This window comes from Salmo salar, chromosome 10 (genome assembly GCF_965601325.2).
Source record: "Salmo salar chromosome 10, fSalSal1, whole genome shotgun sequence".
NCBI lineage: Eukaryota > Metazoa > Chordata > Actinopteri > Salmoniformes > Salmonidae > Salmo > Salmo salar.
The window spans coordinates 122,069,415-122,095,797 of NC_138300.1; the positions used below are offsets into that span (position 1 = coordinate 122,069,415).

Consider the following 26,383-nt stretch of genomic DNA (forward strand, 5'->3'; position numbering starts at 1 on the left):
TCAGAAAGAAAAACCACAAGGTTTGAGGAGTAAGGGCCGTCCGCCCTGCCCTGGCCCCTTATCCACAGGGGAACCCACTGATGAAGGACCCCTGAGTCTGAGCAGCAAAGGTCCAACTGAAGAACCTCATAATGGGCCTCAGAGTCTGAATAGTGAGGACCTTCCTCAGTACTCTCAGAGCACCAGCATTGGAGAGCTGGACAATAACAATGATGACAGGACCCCTGGGCCTGCAGCACCTGTCTCTGTCCCTGCTAGTGCAACACAGGCTCACCCAAACCAAGACCACAGTCACCTGACTCAGGCCCAGAACTACCCTCGGCAGCCAGATGCCCAGGCCCAGGCCCAGGCCCAGGCCCAACCGCGACAGCCCCAGCAGCATTGCAGAGAGAGTCCAACCAGCCCCAGTGCCACTCTTAACCAGCCGTGTAGGATTAGTCCCTCCAGTTCACCTCTTCCTGTCCCTGCTACACCTAGTGTCTCCTCTGAGCTGTCGCTGAACCAGCCCGGTGACACCACCCTCCCTGACAGCATGGAGGATGAGGAGGAGGACAGCTGCTCAGAGTATGACAACGTGGGTTCGGACGTGGAGGGTGTGGAGCAAGACATTGATCAGGTACTACAGGTGGAAGACCAGGGTATGAAGGTGAGGTGTTACAAACACTATCCTGAGCCTCAGGATGGAAGCTATGTAGAGAGTGAGGATGGCATCTATGTGGAACACCAAGACAGAACCTACGTGGAACACCAAGACAGAACCTACGTGGAACACCGAGACAGAACCTACGTGGAACACCGAGACAGAACCTACGTGGAACACCAAGACAGAACCTACGTGGAATGTGAAGACAGACCTTACATAGATCACAAAGATGGAACCTATGTAGAAGGTGAGGATGGTACCTATGTGGAGGGGAACAGCCTGGAGGGGGATGGGAGCAGCACTGGACAATGCAAACACACCAGGTCACTGTACGGACCTGAGTCTGAGGAAATGGTTATGTATAATGAAAGACTACGACAAGAGACAGATACAAATCTCTGTAGCTCTTCTGAGCATCAGTTCAGTGACAATCCATGTCATGCCCTCAAGGCTGGAGACGAGGAGGAGAAAGGGAAGGTGGAGGTGCACGAGGAGGAGGTGGAAGAGGAAGTGGAGGGGCAGGAGGAGGAGGAGGAGGGGCAGAAGGGGGAGGAGGAGGTGGAGGGGCAGAAGGAGGTGGAGGGGCAGAAGGGGGAGGAGGAGGTGGAGGGGCAGAAGGGGGAGGAGGAGGAGGAGGGGCAGGAGGAGGTGGAGGTGCAGAAGGGGGAGGAGGAGGTGGAGGGGCAGGAGGAGGTGGAGGGGCAGGAGGAGGAGGAGGGGCAGAAGGGGGAGGAGGAGGAGGAGGGGCAGGAGGAGGTGGAGGGGCAGGAGGAGGGGCAGAAGGGGGAGGAGGAGGTGGAGGGACAGGAAGAGGTGGAGGGGCAGAAGGGGGAGGAGGAGGTGGAGGGGCAGAAAGAGAAGAATTTCCCAGATGAGATGGGGGAAACAGAGGAAGAGCGGGATGTGACCACATATACAGAGGAGGATTCTGAAGAGACAGAGGACAGAGAGCAGGAGAAAACACCCAGCAGCCACCAGGAGAAATATGGGGAGAGGATGAGAGAGGGGGAGAGGGAGGGGGAGAGGATGAGAGAAGGAGAGAGGGAGGGGGACAAGATGAGGGAGGGAGAGAGGGAGGAGGAGAGGATGAGAGAGGGAGAGAGAATGAGAGGGGGAAAGAGGGGTGACCGAGACAGGGAGGACGGTGAGGTCTGCAGAGTGCAGGAACAAACCTTCAGTCGCCAGCGGAAGGAGGAGAGGATGAGAAAGGGAGAGAGGGAGGGGGAGAGGATGAGAGAAGGAGAGAGGGAGGAGGAGAGGATGAGAAAGGGAGATAGAGAAGACAACGATAGAGCGGAAGTTGAGATCTTCTCTATAGGGAACTGTAACACCCATGAGGACAGTAAGATCTCAGTGTGTGTCTCAGAGTCCCCACAAAGGGCCCCCTATAGGGGAAGTGGAGGGGGAAGGGATTGGACTTGTGAGGCCCCTCAAAGGGCCCATAAGGAGGTGAAGAGACAGGGGAAGGGAGGAGGACGGGGAGGAAGGAGTGAGAGGGGAGGTGTAAGGAGTGGAAGGGAAGGAGGAAGGGTCGTGAGGGAGACTGACAGGGAGGAATATGCTGGCCAGATAGTGTCTGAGATGAAGGTATACATGAGTAGCAGCAGCAGTTCAGAGACACAGGACTGCAGAGAGGCTGCCTTCAGGCCCAGACCACCAAGGCCTAGGCCCAGGCCTAGATCCGGGCCCAGCTCCAGCACCCCACACCCTCACCAGACACAACCCCACACTCAGCAGGCCAAGGCCCGCCCGAAACAAGCCTACCAGACCCACACCTACATGACAGAGGTCCATACCCTCCCGAAACAGGTCCACCAGACCCACACCTACCTGACAGAGGTCGATCCCGTCCCGAAACAGGTCCAGAATCACCAGATGCAGGCCCAGAGCGACGTCCGACAGAACCAGCAGACAAAGACACAGAACTGCAGAGAAGGTGCTATCAGGCCTAGACCCAGATCTGGCCCCAACACACCACACCCTCACCCCCCACAGAACCCGGCCCAAATGCAGCACATCCAGGCCCACCAAATCCAGGCCCAGTATCGACAGGCCCACCCGACACAGGCCCAGACCCACAAGAGACAAGCACCCACCCACCCGACACAGGCCCAGACCCACAAGAGACAAGCACCCACCCACCCAACACAGGCCCAGACCAAGCAGCACCACAGAGAGAGTCCCGTCAGCCCCAGCCACAGCCCTAGGCCCACCTCTGATAGCCCTATGCCCATCTCTGATAGCCCTATGCCCATCTCTGACAGCCCTATGCCCATCTCTGACAGCCCTAAGCCCACCTCTGACAGCCCTAGGCCCACCTCTGATAGCCCTATGCCCATCTCTGACAGCCCTAGGCCCATCTCTGACAGCCCTAAGCCCACCTCTGACAGCCCTAGGCCCACCTCTGATAGCCCTATGCCCATCTCTGACAGCCCTATGCCCATCTCTGACAGCCCTAAGCCCACCTCTGACAGCCCTAGGCCCACCTCTGATAGCCCTATGCCCATCTCTGACAGCCCTAGGCCCATCTCTGACAGCCCTAGGCCCACCTCTGATAGCCCTATGCCCATCTCTGACAGCCCTAAGCCCACCTCTGACAGCCCTAGGCCCACCTCTGACAGCCCTAAGCCCATCTCTGATAGCCCTAGGCCCATCTCTGACAGCCCTAGGCCCAACTCTGACAGCCCTAGGCCCACCTCTGACAGCCCTAGGCCCACCTCGCCTCCCAGCCACAATGCTCAGACACAGGACCACACTCCCCACACCCGACAGACCGAGCAGCATTGCAGAGAGATCACCACCAGTCGGAGCGCCAAGCCTCCCACTCCTCTCCTCCAGGTCCAGACCCAGACCCAGGTCCAGACCCAGACCCAGGTCCAGACCCAGACCCAGGTCCATATCCAGCAGCCTCGCAGAGACAGCACCACCAGCCCCAGCCCAAGGCCCACTTCTGACTCCTCATCCAGCCTGGACAAACATCCCAGGGCTATAAAACCATCAACATCAACAGCTCCACCAGCTTCACACCACAACACAGAGCCACAGAGGGAGTCCCCAGACGACAGACAGACACGGACGCAGACACACAAACAGGTAACTGTCTGATGCAGGGTTTGTTTTATGTTATTAGTTTACATGACGGGGACCATGTACAACAAACATTGCACCAGATTTGACCTACATAGCTAAGTCTCATCAGCAGTCTGGTCGTGTTTCTGTCTGATGTTAAGTTAGATCTCCCCTCTGTCCGTTCCAGATGTTAGTTAGATCTCCCTCCTGTCTGTTCCAGATGTTAGTTAGATCTCCCCTCCGTCTGTTCCAGATGTTAGTTAGATCTCCCCTCCGTCTGTTCCAGATGTTAGTTAGATCTCCCCTCCGTCTGTTCCAGATGTTATTTAGATCTCACCTCTCTCTGTTCCAGATGTTAAGTTATATCTCCCCACTGTCTGTTCCAGATGTTAGTTAGATCTCCCATCCTGTCTGTTCCAGATGTTAGTTAGATCTCCCCTCTGTCTGTTCCAGATGTTAGATCTCCCCTCTGTCTGTTCCAGATGTTAGTTAGATCTCCCCTCTGTCTGTTCCAGATGTTAAGTTATATCTCCCCACTGTCTGTTCCAGATGTTAGTTAGATCTCCCCTCTGTCTGTTCCAGATGTTAGATCTCCCCTCTGTCTGTTCCAGATGTTAGATCTCCCCTCTGTCTGTTCCAGATGCCTCACGACGTCTCAGAGCAGCAGCCTGGCAGGCCCCACTGCCCAGAGCCTCAGACCCTACAGGAGGACAGCAACAGCACACCTCAGCCTGAACCAACACAGAACAACGCTTCGTTCCCCAGCTTCGTGGATGGTAAATATTTTTTTCTCTATATAGTTCATTGATTCCATACCTGAGTAATGGACGTTTGATTATTATATAACCATTTATGGCTCTTCTTGGTCTCTGGCGTGTGCATATATGTTTTTATAGTGCTGCAACCAAATTGCTCAAGCAATGGGACAATAAAATGGTGTGAATTTAAATGTGAATGTGAATCTGAATGTGAATTTGAATGTGAATCTGAATGTGAATGCGAATGCGAATCTGAATGTGAATGTGAATCTGAATCTGAATCTGAATCTGAATGTGAATTTGAATGTGAATCTGAATGTGAATGTGAATGTGAATCTGAATCTGAATCTGAATCTGAATCTGAATCTGAATTTGAATGTGAATCTGAATGTAAATGCGAATGCGAATGTGAATGTGAATCTGAATGTGAATGTGAATGTGAATCTGTATCTGTATCCGTATCTGTATGTGAATGTGAATGTGAACGTGAATGTAAATATGAATCTGTCTGGGTCTGAGTCACGGGTTCTTGTCTGTAAATAAATCAATATTTCTCATTTCCCAGTCCCAGGTCCGTGTGAGCCCGAGGACCTGATCGATGGGATCATCTTTGCTGCTAACTACCTGGGTTCCACCCGGCTGCTGTCTAACAAGAACCCATCTAAACGAACACGCATGGCCCAGGCGCAGGAGGCTGTCAGCCAGGTCAAGGTATGGTATGGTGTGGTGTGTGGGTGTTGGTGCAGTGGGCGTGGTGTGGTGTGTTTAGTTTGTGTGGTGTGGGTGTGGGTGTGGTGTGTGGGTGTGTGGGTGTGTGTGTGGGTGTTGTGGTGTGTGGTGTGTGGGTGTGGTGTGGTGGGTGTGTGGGTGTGTGTGTGGTGGGTGTGTGGTGTGTGGGTGTGGTGTGGGTGTGATGTGGGTGTGTGGGTGTGGTGTGTGGGTGTGTGTGTGTGGTGTGTGGGTGTGGTGTGTGGGTGTGGTGGGTGGGTGTGTGGGTGTGGTGTGTGTGTGATGTGGGTGTGTGTGGGTGGTGTGTGGGTGTTGTGTGTGTGTGTGGGTGTGTGGGTGTGGTGTGTGTGTGTGTGGGTGTGGGTGTGTGGTGTGTGGGTGTGGTGTGTGGGTGTTGTGGGTGTGGGGTGTGGTGTGGGTGTGTGGGTGTGGTGTGTGGGTGTGTGTGTGTGGGTGTGGTGTGTGGGTGTGTGTGTGGGTGTGGTGTGTGTGTGGGTGTGGTGTGTGGGTGTTGTGTGGGTGTGGTGTGTGGGTGTGGTGTGTGTGGGTGTGGTGTGTGGGTGTTGTGTGGGTGTGGTGTGTGGGTGTGGTGTGTGGGTGTGGTGTGTGTGGGTGTGGTGTGTGGGTGTGGTGTGTGGGTGTGGTGTGTGTGGGTGTGGTGTGTGGGTGTGGTGTGGGTGTGATGTGGGTGTGTGGGTGTGGTGTGTGGGTGTGGTGTGTGGGTGTGGTGTGTGGGTGTGGTGTGGGTGTGATGTGGGTGTGTGGGTGTGGTGTGGGTGTGTGGGTGTGGTGTGTTAATAATGGGCACATAGAGTATGGCATTAGGAAATTTACTTTCTGCCACTTTCAACAGTTGTTGTAGTTGCTTCCAGGAGGTTAACGCCAGCTGTTTCAAAAGGCAGTTTTGACCAGGCTAATGTTGTTAGCATTGTGGTTGTCTGACTAATTGACCAGGCTAATGTTGTTAGCATTGTGCTGTCTGACTAACTGACCAGGATAATGTTGTTATATTAGCATTGTGCTGTCTGACTAATTGACCAGGCTAATGTTGTTAGCATTGTGCTGTCTGACTAACTGACCAGGCTAATGTTGTTAGCATTGTGCTGTCTGACTAACTGACCAGGCTAATGTTGTTATATTAGCATTGTGCTGTCTGACTAACTGACCAGGCTAATGTTGTTATATTAGCATTGTGCTGTCTGACTAACTGACCAGGCTAATGTTGTTATATTAGCATTGTGCTGTCTGACTAATTGACCAGGCTAATTTTGTTATATTAGCATTGTGCTGTCTGACTAACTGACCAGGCTAATGTTGTTAGCATTGTGCTGTCTGACTAATTGACCAGGCAAATGTTGTTAGCATTGTGCTGTCTGACTAATTGACCAGGCTAATTTTGTTATATTAGCATTGTGCTGTCTGACTAACTGACCAGGCTAATGTTGTTATATTAGCATTGTGCTGTCTGACTAACTGACCAGGCTAATATTGTTATATTAGCATTGTGCTGTCTGACTAATTGACCAAGATAATGTTGTTATATTAGCATTGTGCTGTCTGACTAATTGACCAGGCTAATGTTGTTAGCATTGTGCTGTCTGACTAATTGACCAGGCTGATGTTGTTAGCATTGTGCTGTCTGACTAATTGACCAGGCTAATTTTGTTATATTAGCATTGTGCTGTCTGACTAATTGACCAGGCTAATGTTGTTAGCATTGTGCTTTGTGACTAATTGACCAGGCTAATTTTGTTATCCATTCAATGTTCAAGATGATATTGTATTTTTTTTCTTGATCTATGGATGTCAGTTGGTCTGTTCATCAATGGTCTTCTGTTATTCCAAACAATAAGGAAATGTACCTTGGGAGTACCCTTTCTAACCACACGATGGCGATCTCTCATTCCTTTTGACCATGGTGGTTTGACCACAGAGCCAAGATGGAGACTCTCAGACGGTGACAGAAGTGGACCTCTTCATCTCCACCAAGGCAGTCAAAGTGCTGAATGCTGATTCACAGGTGTGTGACTGTGAGCTCTGAGTTAATAAAAAAAAACACTGTGTATTTCTTCTCTGTAACACCAAGTCCTGGAACTATCCAATCACACTTGTAGACAATGCATCTTTTAAAGGCAATATTCACCCGTCTGCGAAAATCACATACACAGTAAATAGTAAATGTTGACTCAATCAGAAATTAACTTTAGATGTCCAATAATGTGGATCTACTGCGGATCATATTGAATCCCCGCCTAGGATTAATCTGTGTCCAGGAAACCTGCCCAAAGCTTCATATGATGCTGTTTCATAAAATTCCTCTGGTGCGCTGCAGTATCTTTAGGGGCCATGTTGTTGAGGACTGTCCAATCCACACAGAGTTATTACCACAGCAGCCATATATATTATTTATCCCCCCCAGGAGACGCTGATGGACAGTTATTACCACAGCAGCCATATATATTATCTATCCCCCCAGGAGACGCTGATGGACAGTTATTACCACAGCAGCCATATATATTATCTATCCCCCCCAGGAGACGCTGATGGACAGTTATTACCACAGCAGCCATATATATTATTTATCCCCCCAGGAGACGCTGATGGACAGTTATTACCACAGCAGCCATATATATTATTTATCCCCCCCCCAGGAGACGCTGATGGACAGTTATTACCACAGCAGCCATATATATTATCTATCCCCCCCAGGAGACGCTGATGGACAGTGCGCTGCGGTCCATATCCTACATCGCAGACATCGGGACCATCGTGGTTCTGATGGCTCGTACCCGTACGTCAGACTCGTCCTCGCAGGACCGTAGCGAAGCTGATCTCTCCTCCTCAGAGGGACAGAGACAGTACAGAATGATCTGCTATGTCTTTGAGTCAGAGGATGTGAGTACTGTTGTATTCTGTTTTTGTTCTATTCTATGGTATTCTGATCTGTTCTGTTCTCTGTTCTGTTTTTCCCCCACGCTCTCCCTTTGTATTCTGCTGAATATTATTGGTTTTATTGGGGATTTTGGTCTCTGATGATTGATTATTGATTACTTACTGTGTTCGTAGAAGAAGGTTTATTGCAAAAATTTAGAACACACAGTTTTTAATTCAGCAATTTCTATACACTATCTACAGTACAATACTACTGAACATCATTTTAAAGCTTTGAAAATGATTATTGCTAGTACAGAGGCCCACTTTATTCATCTCTAATTTTGGCTTTCCTATAACGCCAGTTATATACTACATGACCAAAAGTATGTGGACACCTGCTTGTCGAACATCTCATTCTGAAATCATGGGCATTAATATGGAGTTGGTCCCCTCTTTTGCTGCTATAACAGCCTCCACTCTTCTGGGAAGGCTTTCCACGAGATGTTGGAACATTGCTGCAGGGACTTGCTTCCATTCAGCCACAAGAGCATTAGTGAGGTCGGGCACTGATGTTGGGCGATTAGGCCCGGCTCGCAGTCGGCGTTTCAATTCATCCCAAAGGTTTTCGATGAGGTTGAGGTCAGGGCTCTGTACAGGCCAGTCAAGTTCTTGCACACTGATCTCAACAAACCATTTCTGTATGGACCTCGATTTGTGCACGGGGGCATTGTCATACTGAAACAGGAAAGGGCCTTCCACAAACTGTTGCCACAAAGTTAGAAGCACAGAATCGTCTAGAATTTCATTGTATGCTGTAGCGTTAAGATTTCCTTTCACTTGAATTACCACTGAGCCGTTGTTACTCCTAGACGTTTCCACTTCACAATAACATCACTTACAGTTGACCGGGGCAGTTCTAGCAGGGCAACAAATCTGACGAACTGACTTGTTGGAAAGGTGGCATCCCATGACGGTGGTGCCATGTTGAAAGTCACTGAGCTCTTCAGTTAGGCCATTCTACTGCCAATGTTTGTCTATGGAGATTGCATGGCTGTGTGCTCGATTTTATACACCTGTCAGCAACGGGCGTGGCTGAAATAGCCAAATCCACTCATTTTAAAGGGTGTCCACATACTTTTGTATATATAGTGTATCTTCATTCATCATTTCAGTTGGTCCTTAACCTGTGCTCTCTCCCACCTCTATATTGTTGTCAACTTGAATAGCCTGTCAGTTCCGTTGAGTAGTTTCTCCCTCTCCCCTCTCCCCCCTCCCCTCTCCCTCTCTCTCCTCCCCTCCCCCTCTCCTCTCCTCTCCCTCTCCCCTCTCCCCCTCCCCTCTCCCTCTCTCTCTTCCCCTCTCCCCTCTCCTCTCCCTCTCTCTCCTCCTCTCCCTTTACCTTTCCCTCTCTCTCCTCCTCTCCCTCTCTCTCTCCCTCTACCTCTCTCTCGTCCTCTCCCTCTCTCTCCTCCTCTCCCTCTCTCTCCTCCTCTCCCTCTCTCTCCCTCTCCCTCTCCCTCTCCCTCTCCCTCTCCCTCTCCCTCTCCCTCTACTGCCCTCCCCTTTCCTCTCCCTCTCTCTCCTCCTCTCCCTCTCCCTCTCCCTCTCCCTCTCCCCCTCCCTCTCCCTCTCCCTCCTCCTCTCCCTCTCCCTCTCCCTCTCCCTCTCTCTCCTCCTCTCCCTCTCCCTCTCCCTCTCCCTCTCCCTCTCCCTCTCCCTCTCCCTCTCCCTCTCCCTCTCCCTCTACTGCCCTCCCCTTTCCTCTCCCTCTCATCCCCAGGCCCAGCTCATTGCCCAGTCCATCGGCCAGGCGTTCAGCGTTGCCTACAGGGAGTTCCTCCGAGCCAATGGGATCAACCCTAAGGACCTGAGTCAGAAACAATACAGTGACATCATCAATTCCCAGGAGATGTACAATGACGACCTGGTCCATTTCTCAAACTCTGACAACTGTAAAGAGGTGTGTGTGTGTGTGTGTGTGTGTGTGTGTGTGTGTGTGTGTGTGTGTGTGTGTGTGTGTGTGTGTGTGTGTGTGTGTGTGTGTGTGTGTGTGTGTGTGTGTGTGTGTGTGTGTGTGTGTGTGTGTGTGTGTGTGTGTGTGCGCTTGCATCCGTGCCTATATGCATGCATGAAATACTGATAGACAAGTGTAAAGAGGTGTGACGGCTTACTGTAGTGATTGTTGACCGTGATTCATGACTCTAGATACACTCCGTAAACACAGTGTAGATAACATATTACAGTACAGTAGATATCGAGGCTCTTGGCTCGTGCAGTAGCTAGACAGCGCAAAGATGTTTACCAAAGTTCAGGATCGATCTTACCCATTCGGTAAGCTAAACAAAATCCACTGAAGAGTACAAGTAATTAGTGTTCTTGCTTCAGTGAGACTCTGCATATATATTTATTTATTACCAACTAAAATCCAGTTTATAAGATATACTAATAACTTCTACTTAAAGATATATATCTAAATATCTGTCTCTGTGTGTTTGTGTGTCTCCCAGCTGGAGTTGGAGAAGCAGAAGGGAGAGAGCCTAGGTGTGGTGATAGTGGAGTCTGGCTGGGGCTCCATCCTGCCTACGGTGATCCTAGCTAACATGTTGAACAGCGGCCCGGCTGCCCGCTCTGGGAAACTCAGCGTCGGCGACCAGATCATGTCCATTAACAACACCAGCCTGGTGGGCCTGCCGTTAGCGACCTGCCAGAGCATCATCAAGGTCTGGAGCGCACAGTCCACTCAGGCAGCGTCTATGTTATTCAACAGATGCTCTTTTATCAGTCATGAAGGAAAGGAGATGTGGAGTAGAGGAAAGGAAGACATTTTAGAGTATTGAGATTGAGACAAAGTCATTCTAGGAAGCCATTCTAGCGTTGAGATTGAGACACAGCCATTCTAGGAAGCCATTCTAGTGTTGAGATTGAGACACAGCCATTCTAGTGTTGAGATTGAGACACAGCCATTCTAGGAAGCCATTCTAGCGTTGAGATTGAAACACAGCCATTCTCGGAAGCCATTCTAGTGTTGAGATTGAGACACAGCCATTCTAGGAAGCCATTCGAGTGTTGAGATTGAGACACAGCCATTCTAGCATTGAGATTGAGACACAGCCATTCTAGGAAGCCATTCTAGTGTTGAGATTGAGACACAGAAATTCTAGGAAGCCATTCTAGTGTTGAGATTGAGACACAGCCATTCTAGGAAGCCATTCTATCGTTGAGATTGAGACACAGCCATTCTAGGAAGCCATTCTAGTGTTGAGATTGAGACACAGCCATTCTTGTGTTGAGATTGAGACACAGCCATTCTAGGAAGCCATTCTAGTGCTGAGATTGAGACACAGCCATTCTAGGAAGCCATTCTAGTGCTGAGATTGAGACACAGCCATTCTAGGAAGCCATTCTAGTGCTGAGATTGAGACACAGCCATTCTAGTGTTGAGATTGAGACACAGACATTCTAGGAAGCCATTCTAGTGTTGAGATTGAGACACAGCCATTCTAGTGTTGAGATTGAGACACAGCCATTCTAGGAAGCCATTCTAGTGTTGAGATTGAGACACAGCCATTCTAGTGTTAAGACAGGTGTCATTTATCGTGTTCCGGTTGTCCTGCCAGGGTCTGAAGAGCCAGGTTCAGGTGAAGCTGAGCATTGTGAGTTGTCCTCCTGTCACCACCGTCCTCATCAAGAGACCTGACCTCAAGTTCCAGCTGGGCTTCAGTGTTCAGAACGGCATCGTGAGTAGGATTATGATACCGTTATAATGCATTATAAGACTTGTCGTAACCACGTATAACCTCTCTCATAATGATCCTGATAACAGCCATTTGGATTCAGAAATTAGTTTTCTTTCTCTCTCCTCAGATCTGCAGTCTGATGCGTGGAGGTATCGCGGAGCGAGGAGGGGTGCGAGTCGGCCACAGGATCATTGAGATCAATGGGCAGAGTGTGGTTGCCATGCCGCATGAGAAGATAGTACAGACCCTGTCTGTATCAGTGGGAGAGGTGAGCATCAGATTCCAGTTAGGTAACTGCCAACATAAACGCCCTCATTTTATATCCTATCAGAGTCCGAAACAGATGAATCAGAAGATTTTATACAAATACAAGTGTGTCTTCACAATTAGCACTGATATGTCCTCTTCTCTTCTCCTCCTCATCCTCCTCCTCTCCCCCTCCTCCTCATCCTCTCTCCCTCCTCCTCATCCTCCTGTCCTCCCTCTCCTCCTCCTCCTCTCCTCCCCTACCTCTCCTCCTCATCCTCCTCCGCTCCCCCTCCTCCTCATCCTCTCTCCCTCCTCCTCATCCTCCTGTCCTCCCTCTCCTCCTCCTCCTCTTCTCCCCTACCTCTCCTCCTCATCCTCCTCCTCTCCCCTCCTCCTCATCCTCCTCCTCTCCCCCTCCTCCTCATCCTCCTCTCCCCCTCCTCCTCATCCTCCTGTCCTCCCTCTCCTCCCCTACCTCTCCTCCTCCTCCTCCTCCTCCTCTCTCCCACATCCTACTTCTCCTCCTCTCCTCCCTCTCCTCCTCCTCCTATCCTCCCCTACCTCTCCCCCTCCTCCTCATCCTCCTCCTCTCTCCCACCTCCTCCTCCTCCTCTCCTCTCCTTCTCTCCTCCTCTCCTCCCTCTCCTACTTCTCCTCCTCTCCTCCCTCTCCTCCTCCCTCTCCTCCTCCTCCTCCTACCTCTCCTGTGTCCCCTCCTCCTCCTCTCCTCTCCTTCTCTCCTCCTCTCCTCCCTCTCCTACTTCTCCTCCTCTCCCCTCCTCCTCCTCCTCCTCCTCCTCCTCCTCTCCTACCTCTCCTGTGTCCCCTCCTCCTCCTCTCCTCTCCTTCTCTCCTCCTCTCCTCCCTCTTTTCCTTCTCTTCTCCTCCCTCTCCTCCTTCTTCTCATCCTCCCCCTCCTCTCCTCCTCCCCATCTTCATCCTCTCCAAACTGTCCTCCTCTTCCTCTCCTACCTCTCATCCTTCTCCCCTTTCTCCTCCTTCTCCTCCTCTTCCTCCTTTCCCCCTCCTCCTCTCCTCTCTGTCAGATCAACATGAAGACCATGCCTGCAGTGATGTTCAGACTGTTAACAGGGCAGGAGATTCCCGTCTACATTTAGTCTCTCCACGTCAGAGTCCTAAATGACACCCTATTCCCTATGTAGTGCACTACTTTTGACCAGGACCGATAGGGTTCTGGTCAAAAGTAGTGCACAATGTAGGGAATAGGGTGCAATTTGGTGACGCACACCTTACCTGCATCTCTTTCTGTGTACTCGCTCACTGCTTCTGCATGTCTAGGAGAAGTTGAACAGACAGGGTGATTGACAGGCAGTGGAGCCATGTCCTCCGATTTACAGTGACACCAGCCTCCACTGGTGCAGGGTGATACATTAGCAAAGTGTATCTTTCTATCGTGTTATTTTCCTGTTACTCTACTGACAGTTATTACCACAGCACCATTCCCAACTTAAATAAGGCTTCTTTCCAAATTCATTGATGAGCTACACGGTCATAATGGGTTGAAATGTACATAACATAAGCTGTTCGTGGTGTGTGTGTGTGTGTGTGTGTGTGTGTGTGTGTGTGTGTGTGTGCGTGCGTGCGTGCGTGCGTGCGTGCGCGTGCGTGTGCGTGTGTTGTACATGCAAGGTCTTTATCGTTTTCTTACGACGAGAGATTACAAACACGGCACATTTTATTTTCAATTTATTCCTTTATTTATTTTTATTTTTATTTTATAACATGCAAGGTTGAGAGACGTAGTCGTCCTGTAAATAGTTTGTTTTATAGGAGGACTGCTGAAACTGTAACTTGGTCTGTTCATTGTAAACTGGGTGGTTTGAGACCTGAATGCTGATTGTCTCTGATATCAGACCGTATACCATGGGTATAACATCTTAACCAATACAGCATTGGACAAGGCTATTCTTTAATAGCAGGGCTGTTGTAGCCTGGTCTGTCGTTGGAGCGCCTCTCTGGCCAATGCATGACCACTACTTTAGGAGTTGGCAAGACAGCACAAACAGATCTGGAACCAGGCTAGGGGGTATTGAGCTACAGTCTATTCCCTATATGGTACTCTACTGTTGATCAAAACCCATATGGCTCCGGTCTGAAGTAGTGCACTATGTAGGGAATAGGGTTCGATAGGGCTCTGGTCTGAAGTAGTGCACTATATAGGGAATAGGGTTCTATAGGGCCCTGGTCTAAAGTAGTGCACTATATAGGGAATAGGGTTCTATAGGGGCTCTGGTCTAAAGTAGTGCACTATATAGGGAATAGGGTTCTATAGGGCCCTGGTCTAAAGTAGTGCACTATATAGGGAATAAGGTTCTGCAGGGCTCTGATCAAACATAGGGAATCAAATGTAGGGAATAGGGTGCCATTTGGTACGCATGCTACAGTTGAAGTCAGAAGTTTACATACCCCTTAGCCAAATACATTTAAACTCAGTTTTTCACAAATCCTGACATTTAATCCTAGTAAAAATTCCCTGTTTTAGGTCAGTTAGGATCACCACTTTATTTTAAGAATGTGAAATGTCAGAATAATAGTAGAGAGAATTATTTCTTTCAGCTTTTATTTCTTTCATCACATTCCCAGTGGGTCAGAAGTTTACATACACTCAATTAGTATTTGTTAGCGTTGCCTTTAAATTGTTTAACTTGGGTCAAATGTTTCGGGTAGCCTTCCACAAGCTTCCCACAATAAGTTGGGTGAATTTTGGCCCATTCCTCCTGACAGAGCTGGTGTAACTGAATCAGGTTTGCAGGCCTTGCTCGCAAATTTTTTTTTTCTTCTTCCTGACTGATGTCTTGAGATGTTGCTTCAATATATCCACATAATTTTCCTCCCTCATGATGCCATCTATTTTGTGAAGTGCACCAGTCCCTCCTGCAGCAAAGCACCCCCACAACATGATGCTGCCACCCCCGTGCTTCACGGTTGGGATGGTGTTCTTCGGCTTGCAAGCCTCCCCTTTTTCCTCCAAACATAACGATGGTCATTATGGCCAAACAGTTCTAGTTTTGTTTCATCAGATCAGAGGACATTTCTCCAAAAAGTACGATCTTTGTCCCCATGTACAGTTGCAAACCGTAGTCTGGCTTTTTTATGGCGGTTTTGGAGCAGTGGCTTCTTCCTTGCTGAGCAGCCTTTCAGGTTATGTCGATATAGGACTCGTTTTACTGTGGATATAGATACTTTTGTACCTGTTTCCTCCAGCATCTTCACAAGGTCTTTTGCTGTTGTTCAGGGATTGATTTGCACTTTTCGCACCAAAGTACGTTCATCTCTAGGAGACAGAACGCGTCTCCTTCCTGAGTGGTATGACAGCTGCGTGGTACCATGGTGTTTATACTTGCGTACTATTGTTTGTACAGATGAATGTGGTACATTCAGGCATTCGGAAATTGCTCCCAAGGATGAACCAGACTTGTGGAGGTCTCCAATTTTTTTTCTGAGGTCTTGCTGATTTATTTTGATTTCCCCATGATGTCAAGCAAAGAGGCACTGAGTTTGAAGGTAGGCCTTGAAATACATCCACAGGTACACCTCCAATTGAGTCAAATTATGTCAATTAGCCTATCAGAAGCCTCTAAAGCCATGATGTCATTTTCTGGAATTTTCCAATCTATTTAAAGGCACAGTCAACTTAGTGTATGTAAACATCTGACCCCCTGGAATTGTGATACGGTGAATTATAAGTGAAATAATCTGTCTGTAAACAATTGTTAGAAAAATGACTTGTGTCATGCACAAAGTAGATGTCTTAACCGACTTGCCAAAACTATAGTTTGTTAAAAATAAATTTGTGGAGTGGTTGAAAAACGAGGTTTAATGACTCCAACCTAAGTGTATGTAAACTTCCGACTTCGACTGTATGTGTTGAAGCAGTCCTTGGCGCTCTATTTTGGCTCGGGGGTATCAATGGGGTGAATATAATACTACGGTAATGGTATATAATATTACAGTAATGGTATATAATATTACGGTAATGGTATATAATATTACAGTAATGGTATATAATACTACGGTAATGGTATATAATACTACAGTAATGGTATATAATACTACGGTAATGGTATATAATACTACGGTAATGGTATATATATATATTACGGTAATGGTATATAATATTACAGTAATGGTATATATATATTACGGTAATGGTATATAATATTACGGTAATGGTATATAATATTACAGTAATGGTATATAATACTACAGTAATGGTATATAATACTACGGTAATGGTATATAATACTACAGTAATGGTATATAATACTATGGTAATGGTATATAATATTACAGTAATGGTATATAATACTACGGTAATGGTATATAATACTACGGTAATGGTATATATATATATTACGGTAATGGTATATAATATTACAGTAATGGTATATAATACTACGGTAATGGTATATAATACTACAGTAATGGTATATAATACTACAGTAATGGTATATAATACTACAGTAATGGTATATAATACTACGGTAATGGTATATAATACTACGGTAATGGTATATAATACTATGGTAATGGTATATAATATTACAGTAATGGTATATATATATTACGGTAATGGTATATAATATTACAGTAATGGTATATAATACTACGGTAATGGTATATAATAGTACGGTAATGGTATATATATATATTACGGTAATGGTATATAATATTACAGTAATGGTATATAATATTACGGTAATGGTATATAATATTACGGTAATGGTATATAATACTACGGTAATGGTATATAATACTACGGCAATGGTATATATATATTACGGTAATGGAATATAATATTACAGTAATGGTATATAATATTACGGTAATGGTATATAATATTACGGTAATGGTATATAATATTACGGTAATGGTATATAATATTACAGTAATGGTATATAATACTATGGTAATGGTATATAATACTATGGTAATGGTATATAATATTACGGTAATGGTATATAATACTATGGTAATGGTATATAATATTACGGTAATGGTATATAATGTTACGGTAATGGTATATAATATTACGGTAATGGTGAAGGCCAAAGATATTACTGAAACGTGGGTTCTTCTTTACACATATATTTAGGTGACTGATTACCTTAAACATCAGGTCTGCCGTCCCAAACCGAACCCTATTCCTTTTTACAGTGCACTACTTTTTAACCAGGGCCGTTGCAACAGTGCTCTGGTCAAAAGGAGTGGACTATAAAGGGTGTAGGGTGCCATTGGTGAGGCAGACCAGGTACAACGAGAATGTATTAACTTGTATATTACTGTACGAATGTATTGTGAGATACTGAGAATACACTGTGATCGATGAAACCAGTGACAAGGCTAATTATTGCTTACCAAATGTGTTTTAAATAAAATTACATTTATTACATGCAATGATGAAAATGAAAGTAAAATACTTTAAAAAAAATAAAAACTCAAATTTTGTACCCCAAAATGTCGCACCTGTTCCCTAGTGCACGTTTGACCAAGAGCCATAGGGGTCCTGGTCTAAAGTAGTGCACTATGTAGGGAATAGGGTTCTATAGGGCTCTGGTCTAAAGTAGTGCACTATGTAGGGAATAGGGTTCTATAGGGCTCTGGTCTAAAGTAGTGCACTATATAGGGAATAGGGTTCTATAGGGTGCTGGTCTAAAGTAGTGCACTATATAGGGAATAAGGTTCAATAGGGCTCTGGTCTAAAGTAGTGCACTATATAGGGAATAGGGTTCTATAGGGTGCTGGTCTAAAGTAGTGCACTATATAGGGAATAGGGTGCCATTTGGTTATTACACAAGAAGCACATCGTCAATTACTTGAATACCTGACTCAATTATCTCCAGTAACAAACAAAAAAAGTGTGTGAATCTCGCAAAAAACTTTTTAATACATTTTCGTACACTATTTCAACATGACATGTAATACAACACATCTAATAATAACAATTATGGCATTGACAGAGTAGAACACATTTTATACACATTATTTACAGTACAGTACAAGAGGCCTGTGTAAAAGGAGGTCACTGTGCTAGTCTAGCAGTACCATTTCCTCCCTCGTCGCCTCACAGCCAGACTGGAACCCAGGACACATCCGTTTGTTGGGGACTCGACAGAGGCTAATGTCTCGCACGTGACTGCCCTCCTTGACAACGTTTTAACCAACTACGCTGTTCGAAAAGCTAGGGATTCAATAGTTCGGTAGAGACCTTTCAAGCTGGGGAATGAGGTTATGAATCTGACTTCGTTACATTGCGACCAGCCTTAGAGGGAGTTGCCAACAACCGGATGTATCCGGTTTTCAGGGATACACTTTTCCGCTGAAAAGCGGATGTGGGAACTCCGTCTCAGGCGTGTTTTAACGCCTGCCACGTTGGGTTACATTGCGATTGACAGCTCCTGGAGGGATGGTTGGTGGCTGTCTTTCTGAATTTCATCCTGGAACACATAAGAAGAAGAAAATAACATTATTTACGGTTAAATCAATACTATTTACCTATTACTACAGATGTAGGATCTTAATTTGATGACCCTGTTCTGTATTTGAGGTTTAAATAAGCTTCTAAAGTTTGCAATATCCACTTAGAAATTTCAGACTTGATTTTGGCTAGGAAAATGCCCATTAATTATAATCCAAATAAAAATGCACATTTCTTGTTGCTACAGGATTATTTTCCTGCTGAAGCAAACTGGCTCAAATTAAAATCCTACATCTGTAGCGCTACAGTAGTGATGGTGATTGTTAGAAGGCAACTAAACGAAGCCCTGGACCAGAGCTAGACTTGCATCTACTTATTAAACTGGAAGACTTACCGTAGGAAGTACTAAAGTTGTCAAAGGTGTGGTGGTTACGCTTGCCAGGAAGTTGGAGTTCAGGTATCCCTGTCCAAAATGAATATCTTCATCTTCGTCGTTGTCCACCTCGACACTGAAGGCCTCTCGTATCTTCTCAGGGATCAGACAGTCCAGCAGAACCACCAGGACTCCGATGACCAGACACAGGACACCTGGAAAACAAGATGGACGCCTTTTTTTTTTAACAAAATGCCCTTTCATGTTGTCATTAGTGTGGATAACTTGACTCTTTCTCAATTAATCTTTCCTTGATTCCTAGAGTCCTTTCTCCTAACCTCATAACCACTTGAGATGGAGGCTAGGAGAGAGGACACAAGGAATTGAGCAAAGTTTAAATTGAGGAAAGAGCCTTGAGCTTTGGTAAACCTTTCCTTACCTGTGGCCAGAGCCAGCCAGAAAGAACCGCTGTACTCTGTCTGGAAGGCTCCAGAGGTGCCTATGGTGAACAGACAGGTAGGCAGATTCCTGATGGTGGAGAAAGAGGCCATGGAGAAGAAGATGAAGGCAGCAGTGGCCACCATCATGTAGCCGGCGTACAGGATGACAGGCATGGAGAATAGCACGTTGGCTACCATCCAGCAGCAGAACGCTGTCCTGGGGAAGGGGAGACAGCGCTTGTTTTACATTTGACAGTGTGTGTATGTACAGTCAGACGATTTTCAATGGTTTTGGATGCCGCTTCAGTAACCCCTACGTCTTACTTTAACCTCACCCCCCCCAAAACATTAACCCTGAACATACACCTAACTTAAACCTTACCCCCCCCCCCAAAACATTAACCCTGAACACCTAACTTAAACCTTACCATAACTTTGATCTCCATCTCTATAATGCCCATAATGGCGCCGGAGGGAATGGCTTCCTTTTTTACGGGGCTCCTAAACAATTGTGCAATTTTTTTGCTCGTATTGTTTGTATCTTATTTTGTACATAATATTTCTGCCACCGTCTCTTATGACCGAAAATAACTTCTGGATATCAGGACAGAGATTACTCACCTCGAACTGGACAAATAATTTTTGGGGATTTAATTTGATTTGATGCTTAACATTAACCTTCGGATCTGGTGGTGGAATATCCACTACTGTTATGTGTTTAGATCTAGTCAGCTTACCAGAGAGTGGCCGAGGCATAGCGCCCAGAGTATCTATACTGGTAGATGAGGCCACATGGGTTGTTGAGGGTAAACTTCTCAGCGATATAGAGGATGGGGTTAGGTAGACCTCTCTCTAGGGCATCCTCGTACTCCTCATCGATGGTGTCTTTCCACTCAAACATCTCGTTGTAGTTGATGGTCTCGTTCAGTTGATTCACAGGATTCCCTGGAGGGATAGAGACCATAGAGGACAATGGGAGGTTATAATCCATGCACTTACAACACACATGACAAGTTATGTGTCACAATCCCAGACCTAGAGCTACAGCACTGGTAACCTGGTGGGAGGCCACCTGTCTGTCACTGGTAACCTGGTGGGAGGTAACCTGTCTGTCACTGGTAACCTGGTGGGAGGCCACCTGTCTGTCACTGGTAACCTGGTGGGAGGCCACCTGTCTGTCACTGGTAACCTGGTGGGAGGCCACCTGTCTGTCACTGGTAACCTGGTGGGAGGTGACCTGTCTGTCACTGGTAACCTGGTGGGAGGTAACCTGGTGGGAGGTAACCTGGTGGGAGGCCACCTGTCTGTCACTGGTAACCTGGTGGGAGGTAACCTGTCTGTCACTGGTAACCTGGTGGGAGGTCACCTGTCTGTCACTGGTAACCTGCTATTCTATCTATTGTCTTTTCCTGCATGGGACTCCAAGAGCTAAGGAGCGTTATCCAAGGAGAGAGGCCAGCGGAACACAGGTGCTTGGGTATTACGCAAGAGACAGAGGCTATCAGTTAGAAGTTTATTATACATAGGCCATCATTCATTAGCTAAATATAAGACTAAACCTGCATTGAATTTATTACCTGAAAGAAATAGGCTAGGACATCTATTGATAGGACTATATATCACTCTAGAACAGGATTATCTATTTTGGATACATCTATTTTGGATACAGGATTAACTATTTTGGATACAGGATTAACTATTTTGGATACAGGATTATCTATTTTGGATACAGGATTAACTATTTTGGATACAGGATTATCTATTTTGGATACAGGATTATCTATTTTGGATACAGGATTAACTATTTTGGATACAGGATTATCTATTTTGGATACAGGATTATCTATTTTGGATACAGGATTATCTATTTTGGATACAGGATTATCTATTTTGGATACAGGATTATCTATTTTGGATACAGGATTATCTATTTTGGATACAATTTAAATGGACTTGATGGAGAGAGAGAAAGACTGCTAGCTCCTGTATTGATTTAAAGAAACGATATATGAGTGTTTTAAAACTTTGCAGCTGGAATTTAAAAACAAATAATCTTTACAATAAAAAAAGAAATAAAGTGACCCCTTTGAAATCCAGATAGAGACGTGTCAATTAGACAGCGCATTAGGTATTTTATATTAGCAAATGTAGGTCCACCTGTCGCAATAAAATAAAACAGTTACCATGATGAGATGACGGATCTACATGCTGAGACGGGCTGTCGGTTTCCACGCTGAGCGTTGATCGTGCAGTGGCCAGAGAGAAGGCCGTATTGAATCCAGATATAAAACATCACATATCATTTAACAGTTTCCATTACGCGTCATGTTTATATAAATCATGTATTCAAATATTTTATTATAATTTACCGGTTTCTCTCTGTTATTTATCCCGGGAAAAGGGAGTGGTTTTGGCAGGTTCCCTCCATTCAACCCTAGCGTATATATATATATATATTGCGTCTCCATTGGTCCACTAGTTTTCGAGTGATGGTTCGTCTTAAGAAGAGTCGAGGCTGTAAATCGCTGCCAAAAGGTGCTTCGACAAAGTACTGAGTAAAAGGTCTGAATACTTTATGTAAATGTGATATTTCTGTTTATTTCTCTTTATATATTTGCTAAAATTTCGAAAAACGAGTTTTTGCTTTGTCATTATGGGGTATTGTGCGTAGATTAATGAGGAAAAAAATATTTGTATCATTTTTTTTTTAGTAAGGCTGTAACGTAACAAAATGTGGAAAAAAGGTCAAAGGGTCTGAATACTTTCCGAATGCGCTGCATAAGTACTCTGTATTAGTATATTTATGGTCATTCTGGTGTCTGAATTAGCAGTACAGTATTTACGGGGGCATTCATACTTGCTGAGCAGAGCAGAGCTGTTGTGAAGGAAGTTGTCAAAGAAGTGAATGTGTTTATACAGGAAGTACCGCCCCCACCCACCTACCAACCAATCATGTCAATGCGGAGCTATATAGAGCTATAGGTAGCCCGCACGGCGATGTGGAGGCCTATAAATTGGTCATGTTTATTTGAATGTACATTCTGGGTCAGTTTAGCTTCCCCCTAGCCTTTTGGACGCACTGCCTGTGGTTTACGGGGCTCACCTCTTAAAGTTATGTTGATGCCGTACAATCCAACATGCAGTCCCACCTCAGCGTTCACCTCCTCACTGCTGAAGGACTTGTAGGTAGCGTTGGTAGTGGTTTGGGCCTCAGCCCAGTCACTGGTGAAATTCAGTGCTGCGATTGAGATTGAGATTGGGATTGAGATTGAGATTGGGATTGAGATTGAGATTGAGATTGGGATTGAGATTGGGATTGAGATTGGGATTGGGTGTCATACTAAAAACAACAACGATACAATGAACTACTTTATAGCAGTTGATTCAGCATTTCTTTTGATGTGTGTTTCCTGTGAAATAATTGACACCCTGTCGACCAATCGGAATCGAGTAGCCTAATCAACAATCCTGCGGGTATAAAATAAATATAAATATGCAGAGAGTTCAAAAATTCTTGTATAGTGTTGTAAAAGATGTGACGTGAAAACTAAAAGAAATGTCCAGGTAGGTACGGTACTTACCTACAATTACTACACCTATGAAGAAACTGATGATGAGTCTGAACATCCAGAACAGTCTCTAGAAGAGAGGGTTTGAGGACACAAGTCAGGATCACGAAACATGTACCTACTTTCACTGACTGACAGCTATAATACATTGTTGTTATTGTTTTATTAATCCATTTGATTTTAATCACATTCCAAGGGGAAATAATCAGTTTAAGTCAATATGTATCTACATTGAGCAATTTATATTATCTAATCGTAGGCCACAGTAGGTATTACGGAGTCAGATTTGTGCCAACAGAAATGGAATATGAAGATCAATCGAGTCTGAAGATTCAATATTCTGTTGGTATTAATTTGAACCAGTTGGTTCTACTCACCGACTTGCCTCTGATACCTGGCAGAATAAGAAGGAAGCTGAATGTGAAGACCAGGAAGACCAGGATAATAGTGAGGAGGTGGGTGCTGAAGATAAAGGAGGTTCTCGGTAGGGGGTAGAACGGGTAAATGTTATCGTAGAAGGTCATCTTTCCTCAGGATCTCCGGGGCTGAGAGCAGACAGCGTGACCAGAAAGAGACAGTGTTAGTGTGTTAAGAGCACGGTGTCTCAATTACTGTGTAAAGATCCAGAGATAGGAGATACATTGGGCCATCAGTTCAACACTGTATAGTAGAGGATAATGTACACTGGGGGAATTGGGAGTATTATTTTGCTATTGACTCGTTCATAGCCATCTGGAAAAGCCCGCGGAGCTTGTGAAATATGAACACGAGACTCACATCCTTTTAAAAATATATATTGCTATTATTTTCTCTGTATATCATGAAATAAGATAGTCCCAAATGAACATCCTATGCCTGCTCCCTACTAGGCGTAGCTCATAGAAGGGCACAACAGGTACAACTTTTAGGTCCTGCATAGAGCACATTTTACGTGGGATTTAGAGTTACCACCCGCTGGTCCAACCGGCCCCAGGATCTTAAGCACAACAAACAAATTGAATTCGAAACATATCATACGAATATGATGACGTAGTACACAATTTGATGACCTAGTACACAAACAAAAAATTCCTGAAAGGGCCCAGGGCTGGGTCTTTTTTACAAAAACGGCTGTAGAGTCCGAATTGTTTGAGATACAAACTATTAAAAGCTATCTATGAAAAGCTGAGACTCTCACGGACACTCGCAAGCTACATAAGAGTTGTTAGATGGTAAGGGGTTCTTCTACATAGACCATAGTAAATCCCAGGACATAGTGTCTATAATACTGTAAGGGGTTCTTCTACACAGTAAATCCCAGGACATAGTGTCTATAATACTGTAAGGGGTTCTTCTACATAGACCATAGGAAATCCCAGGACATAGTGTCTATAATACTGTAAGGGTTCTTCTACATAGATCATAGTAAATCCCAGGACATAGTGTCTATAATACTGTAAGGGGTTCTTCTACATAGACCATAGTAAATCCCAGGTCATAGTGTCTATAATACTGTAAGGGGTTCTTCTACATAGTAAATCCCAGGACATGGTGTCTATAATACTGTAAGGGGTTCTTCTACATAGTAAATCCCAGGTCATAGTGTCTATAATACTGTAAGGGGTTCTTCTACATAGACCATAGTAAATCCCAGGACATAGTGTCTATAATACTGTAAGGGGTTCTTCTATATAGACCATAGTAAATCCCAGGACATAGTGTCTATAATACTGTAAGGGGTTCTTCTACATAGACCATAGTAAATCCCAGGTCATAGTGTCTATAATACTGTAAGGGGTTCTTCTACATAGTAAATCCCAGGACATGGTGTCTATAATACTGTAATAAGCTCACATAGTTGCTGTCACAAACTCCAAACGCCACACGATCGTCACTGACTAGTTGGATATTCATTTCCCACTGAGCAAACCATTTCTGTACTTATTACAGCATTCATATACATTTTTATCAAGTTATTGTTTTGGTGGACCTTATTTTTTATTGCCATTTGTCAGTAAAACTCATGAATGCAACAGTTTAATATCCAATAGTTTTGTGTTCTACTTGTAGCCCTGGTTGTCCTTTAAAGAACATGGTAAAACACTTCATTGTGAGGCTCAATATAAAGGCTGGACATGCAGATAAATGAAAGTCAGATAAATGAAAAGCAGTTTTTTGTTTTTGCTGTTGTCTCAGGATGTATACTATATATTATATCACTTAAAGAAAGTATTTTATTTCTGAATCAAGACAAAATAATTTTTACTTGAACATACTCTCATTTGGTAGACCAATTTTGTGGGGGTTTTCCTACAAAGTGCTTTAAGAAACCACTCTGTTGAGACTAAGAGCATATTCAAACTAAACAGAGTACGGGTACAGTAAGCGGATACTCAGGTTTAGCCTCTCTGGCATACTATCACCGCCAAAAGAAACATATCAAAGTAGACCACGCAAGTTTGTAAAAAGCAACAAACACATAACAAAGAAAAACACACAAACAAAGAAACATCGAACTCCATCTACCTCTGAACCATCATAATAAATACATCACTATGCTATTCTCATGTCATGCATAATAAGTATGCTTAAAATAATATCAAATAAAATAATAAAATAAATTTATTTAAAAAAAAAATAATGCTCACCTGAAAGTGCAAAAAAAAGTAGACCAGCAGGTCAAGACAAGAGGCAGAAAGATGGGAAAAACCGAATGTAGTAACACACAAAGGCGAGAGACTTATTTTATACCAGCCACTTCTTTTGTGTATCTTTCGGCTTGCATTGATTGGTATATTTTTTTTTGGAACAGAGGTGTGTGAACCGGTGACGATTATTCCTACAAGGAAACTCATGTGTCAGTGAGAACTTAGAAGAGAACTTATGAGAACTTAGGTCTTAGACACACTGTTTGGCTGTTCTTCTCTGGAGCGCTATTTCGCTCACCTGGATTTTGTCGTAACTCCGGCTTCTTCAGTGCGCATGACATTTCATTCTCAAAATTGGGTAAGTTTACAGTTTAAAAAAATTAATAATTAATTATTTAACATTTCCTGTTTAAAACCTTTCTTTAGTGTTGTTTCTTCCATACAACGTACAACTTCTCTATATGTGTCAGTCACAATTTAATTATAGCAGTTATTAAAGCACTGCTAATCACATATATTTAACGCATTACGAAACGAATTAGGCTATATCGCAATTTTTCTTTCCACGATGGGTTCCTACCTTGCACTTTCCACACCGGTAGACTGCACCTCGACAACTCTTGACCGTCTTGGAGTGGGTCTCTACGTGCTGAGCGGAATCTCTCGCATCGATGGATTTGCGTAAACAGATGTGGACAGTGTTAGCGGTACTTTCTCTTATCGTTCAACGTAAGTAGCCTTGTAACTAGTCATTTCGTGTTATTTACGTACGACTAGTAAAACACACGAAAAAATGCATAACCTTTGATAAATAACTATTATACAAGTCCTGCATTTTAAGTATCACTCTGAAAGGACCGTCAATCTATACATTTA

General features: G+C 45.0%; 3 protein-coding genes across 4 annotated transcripts in view; 2 read left to right on the top strand and 1 right to left on the bottom strand.

Moving 5' to 3' along the window:
* The first annotated feature begins 1,415 nt into the window (after nt 1-1,415).
* Nucleotides 1,416-16,018, top strand: apba2a (amyloid beta precursor protein binding family A member 2a). Its single transcript, XM_014126010.3, has 10 exons — nt 1,416-3,736; nt 4,353-4,488; nt 5,036-5,181; nt 7,133-7,219; nt 7,909-8,094; nt 9,854-10,033; nt 10,581-10,793; nt 11,691-11,810; nt 11,938-12,078; nt 13,106-16,018. Exons 1-10 carry the CDS (start codon nt 1,520-1,522, stop codon nt 13,175-13,177), a joined length of 3,498 nt encoding a protein of 1,165 aa, XP_013981485.3. The 5' UTR covers nt 1,416-1,519; the 3' UTR covers nt 13,178-16,018.
* Nucleotides 16,019-17,943: 1,925 nt separating this feature from the next.
* On the bottom strand, nt 17,944-26,372 carry duoxa (dual oxidase maturation factor). Of its 2 annotated transcripts, none has more exons than XM_045688577.1 (8): nt 26,088-26,372; nt 23,258-23,425; nt 22,893-22,950; nt 22,415-22,549; nt 20,049-20,256; nt 19,311-19,528; nt 18,893-19,086; nt 17,944-18,517 (listed from the first exon to the last, which is right to left on the bottom strand). In XM_045688577.1, exons 2-8 carry the CDS (start codon nt 23,402-23,404, stop codon nt 18,458-18,460), a joined length of 1,020 nt encoding a protein of 339 aa, XP_045544533.1. In that variant the 5' UTR covers nt 23,405-23,425; nt 26,088-26,372; the 3' UTR covers nt 17,944-18,457. The 2 variants fall into 2 exon arrangements, with proteins under 2 accessions (XP_045544533.1, XP_045544534.1); XM_045688578.2 differs by lacking the exon at nt 26,088-26,372 and adding an exon at nt 25,508-25,734.
* The window catches only part of duox (dual oxidase), a 31,695-nt gene continuing 31,442 nt past the window's right edge, over nt 26,131-26,383 (top strand). Inside the window, exon 1 of the mRNA XM_082956640.1 lies at nt 26,131-26,236. Within this exon, the coding sequence (XP_082812766.1) occupies nt 26,179-26,236 (58 nt within the window). The 5' untranslated portion in view covers nt 26,131-26,178. The remainder of the gene's footprint in view (nt 26,237-26,383) is intronic.

What these genes read in the sequence shown, in the direction of transcription:
- apba2a (XM_014126010.3), top strand. Translation starts at nt 1,520, where the DNA reads ATGGGGGAAACAGAGGAAGAGCGGGATGTGACCACATATACAGAGGAG. An exon ending in TGCTGAATGCTGATTCACAG is followed by an intron (nt 7,220 to 7,908) that starts GTGTGTGACTGT and finishes TATCCCCCCCAG; the next exon opens with GAGACGCTGATGGACAGTGC. An exon ending in ATGTCTTTGAGTCAGAGGAT is followed by an intron (nt 8,095 to 9,853) that starts GTGAGTACTGTT and finishes TCTCATCCCCAG; the next exon opens with GCCCAGCTCATTGCCCAGTC.
- duoxa (XM_045688577.1), bottom strand. Translation starts at nt 23,404, where the DNA reads ATGACCTTCTACGATAACATTTACCCGTTCTACCCCCTACCGAGAACC. An exon ending in CATCAACATAACTTTAAGAG is followed by an intron (nt 20,257 to 22,414) that starts GTGAGCCCCGTA and finishes CTATCCCTCCAG; the next exon opens with GGAATCCTGTGAATCAACTG. An exon ending in CAACTTTAGTACTTCCTACG is followed by an intron (nt 18,518 to 18,892) that starts GTAAGTCTTCCA and finishes TATGTGTTCCAG; the next exon opens with GATGAAATTCAGAAAGACAG.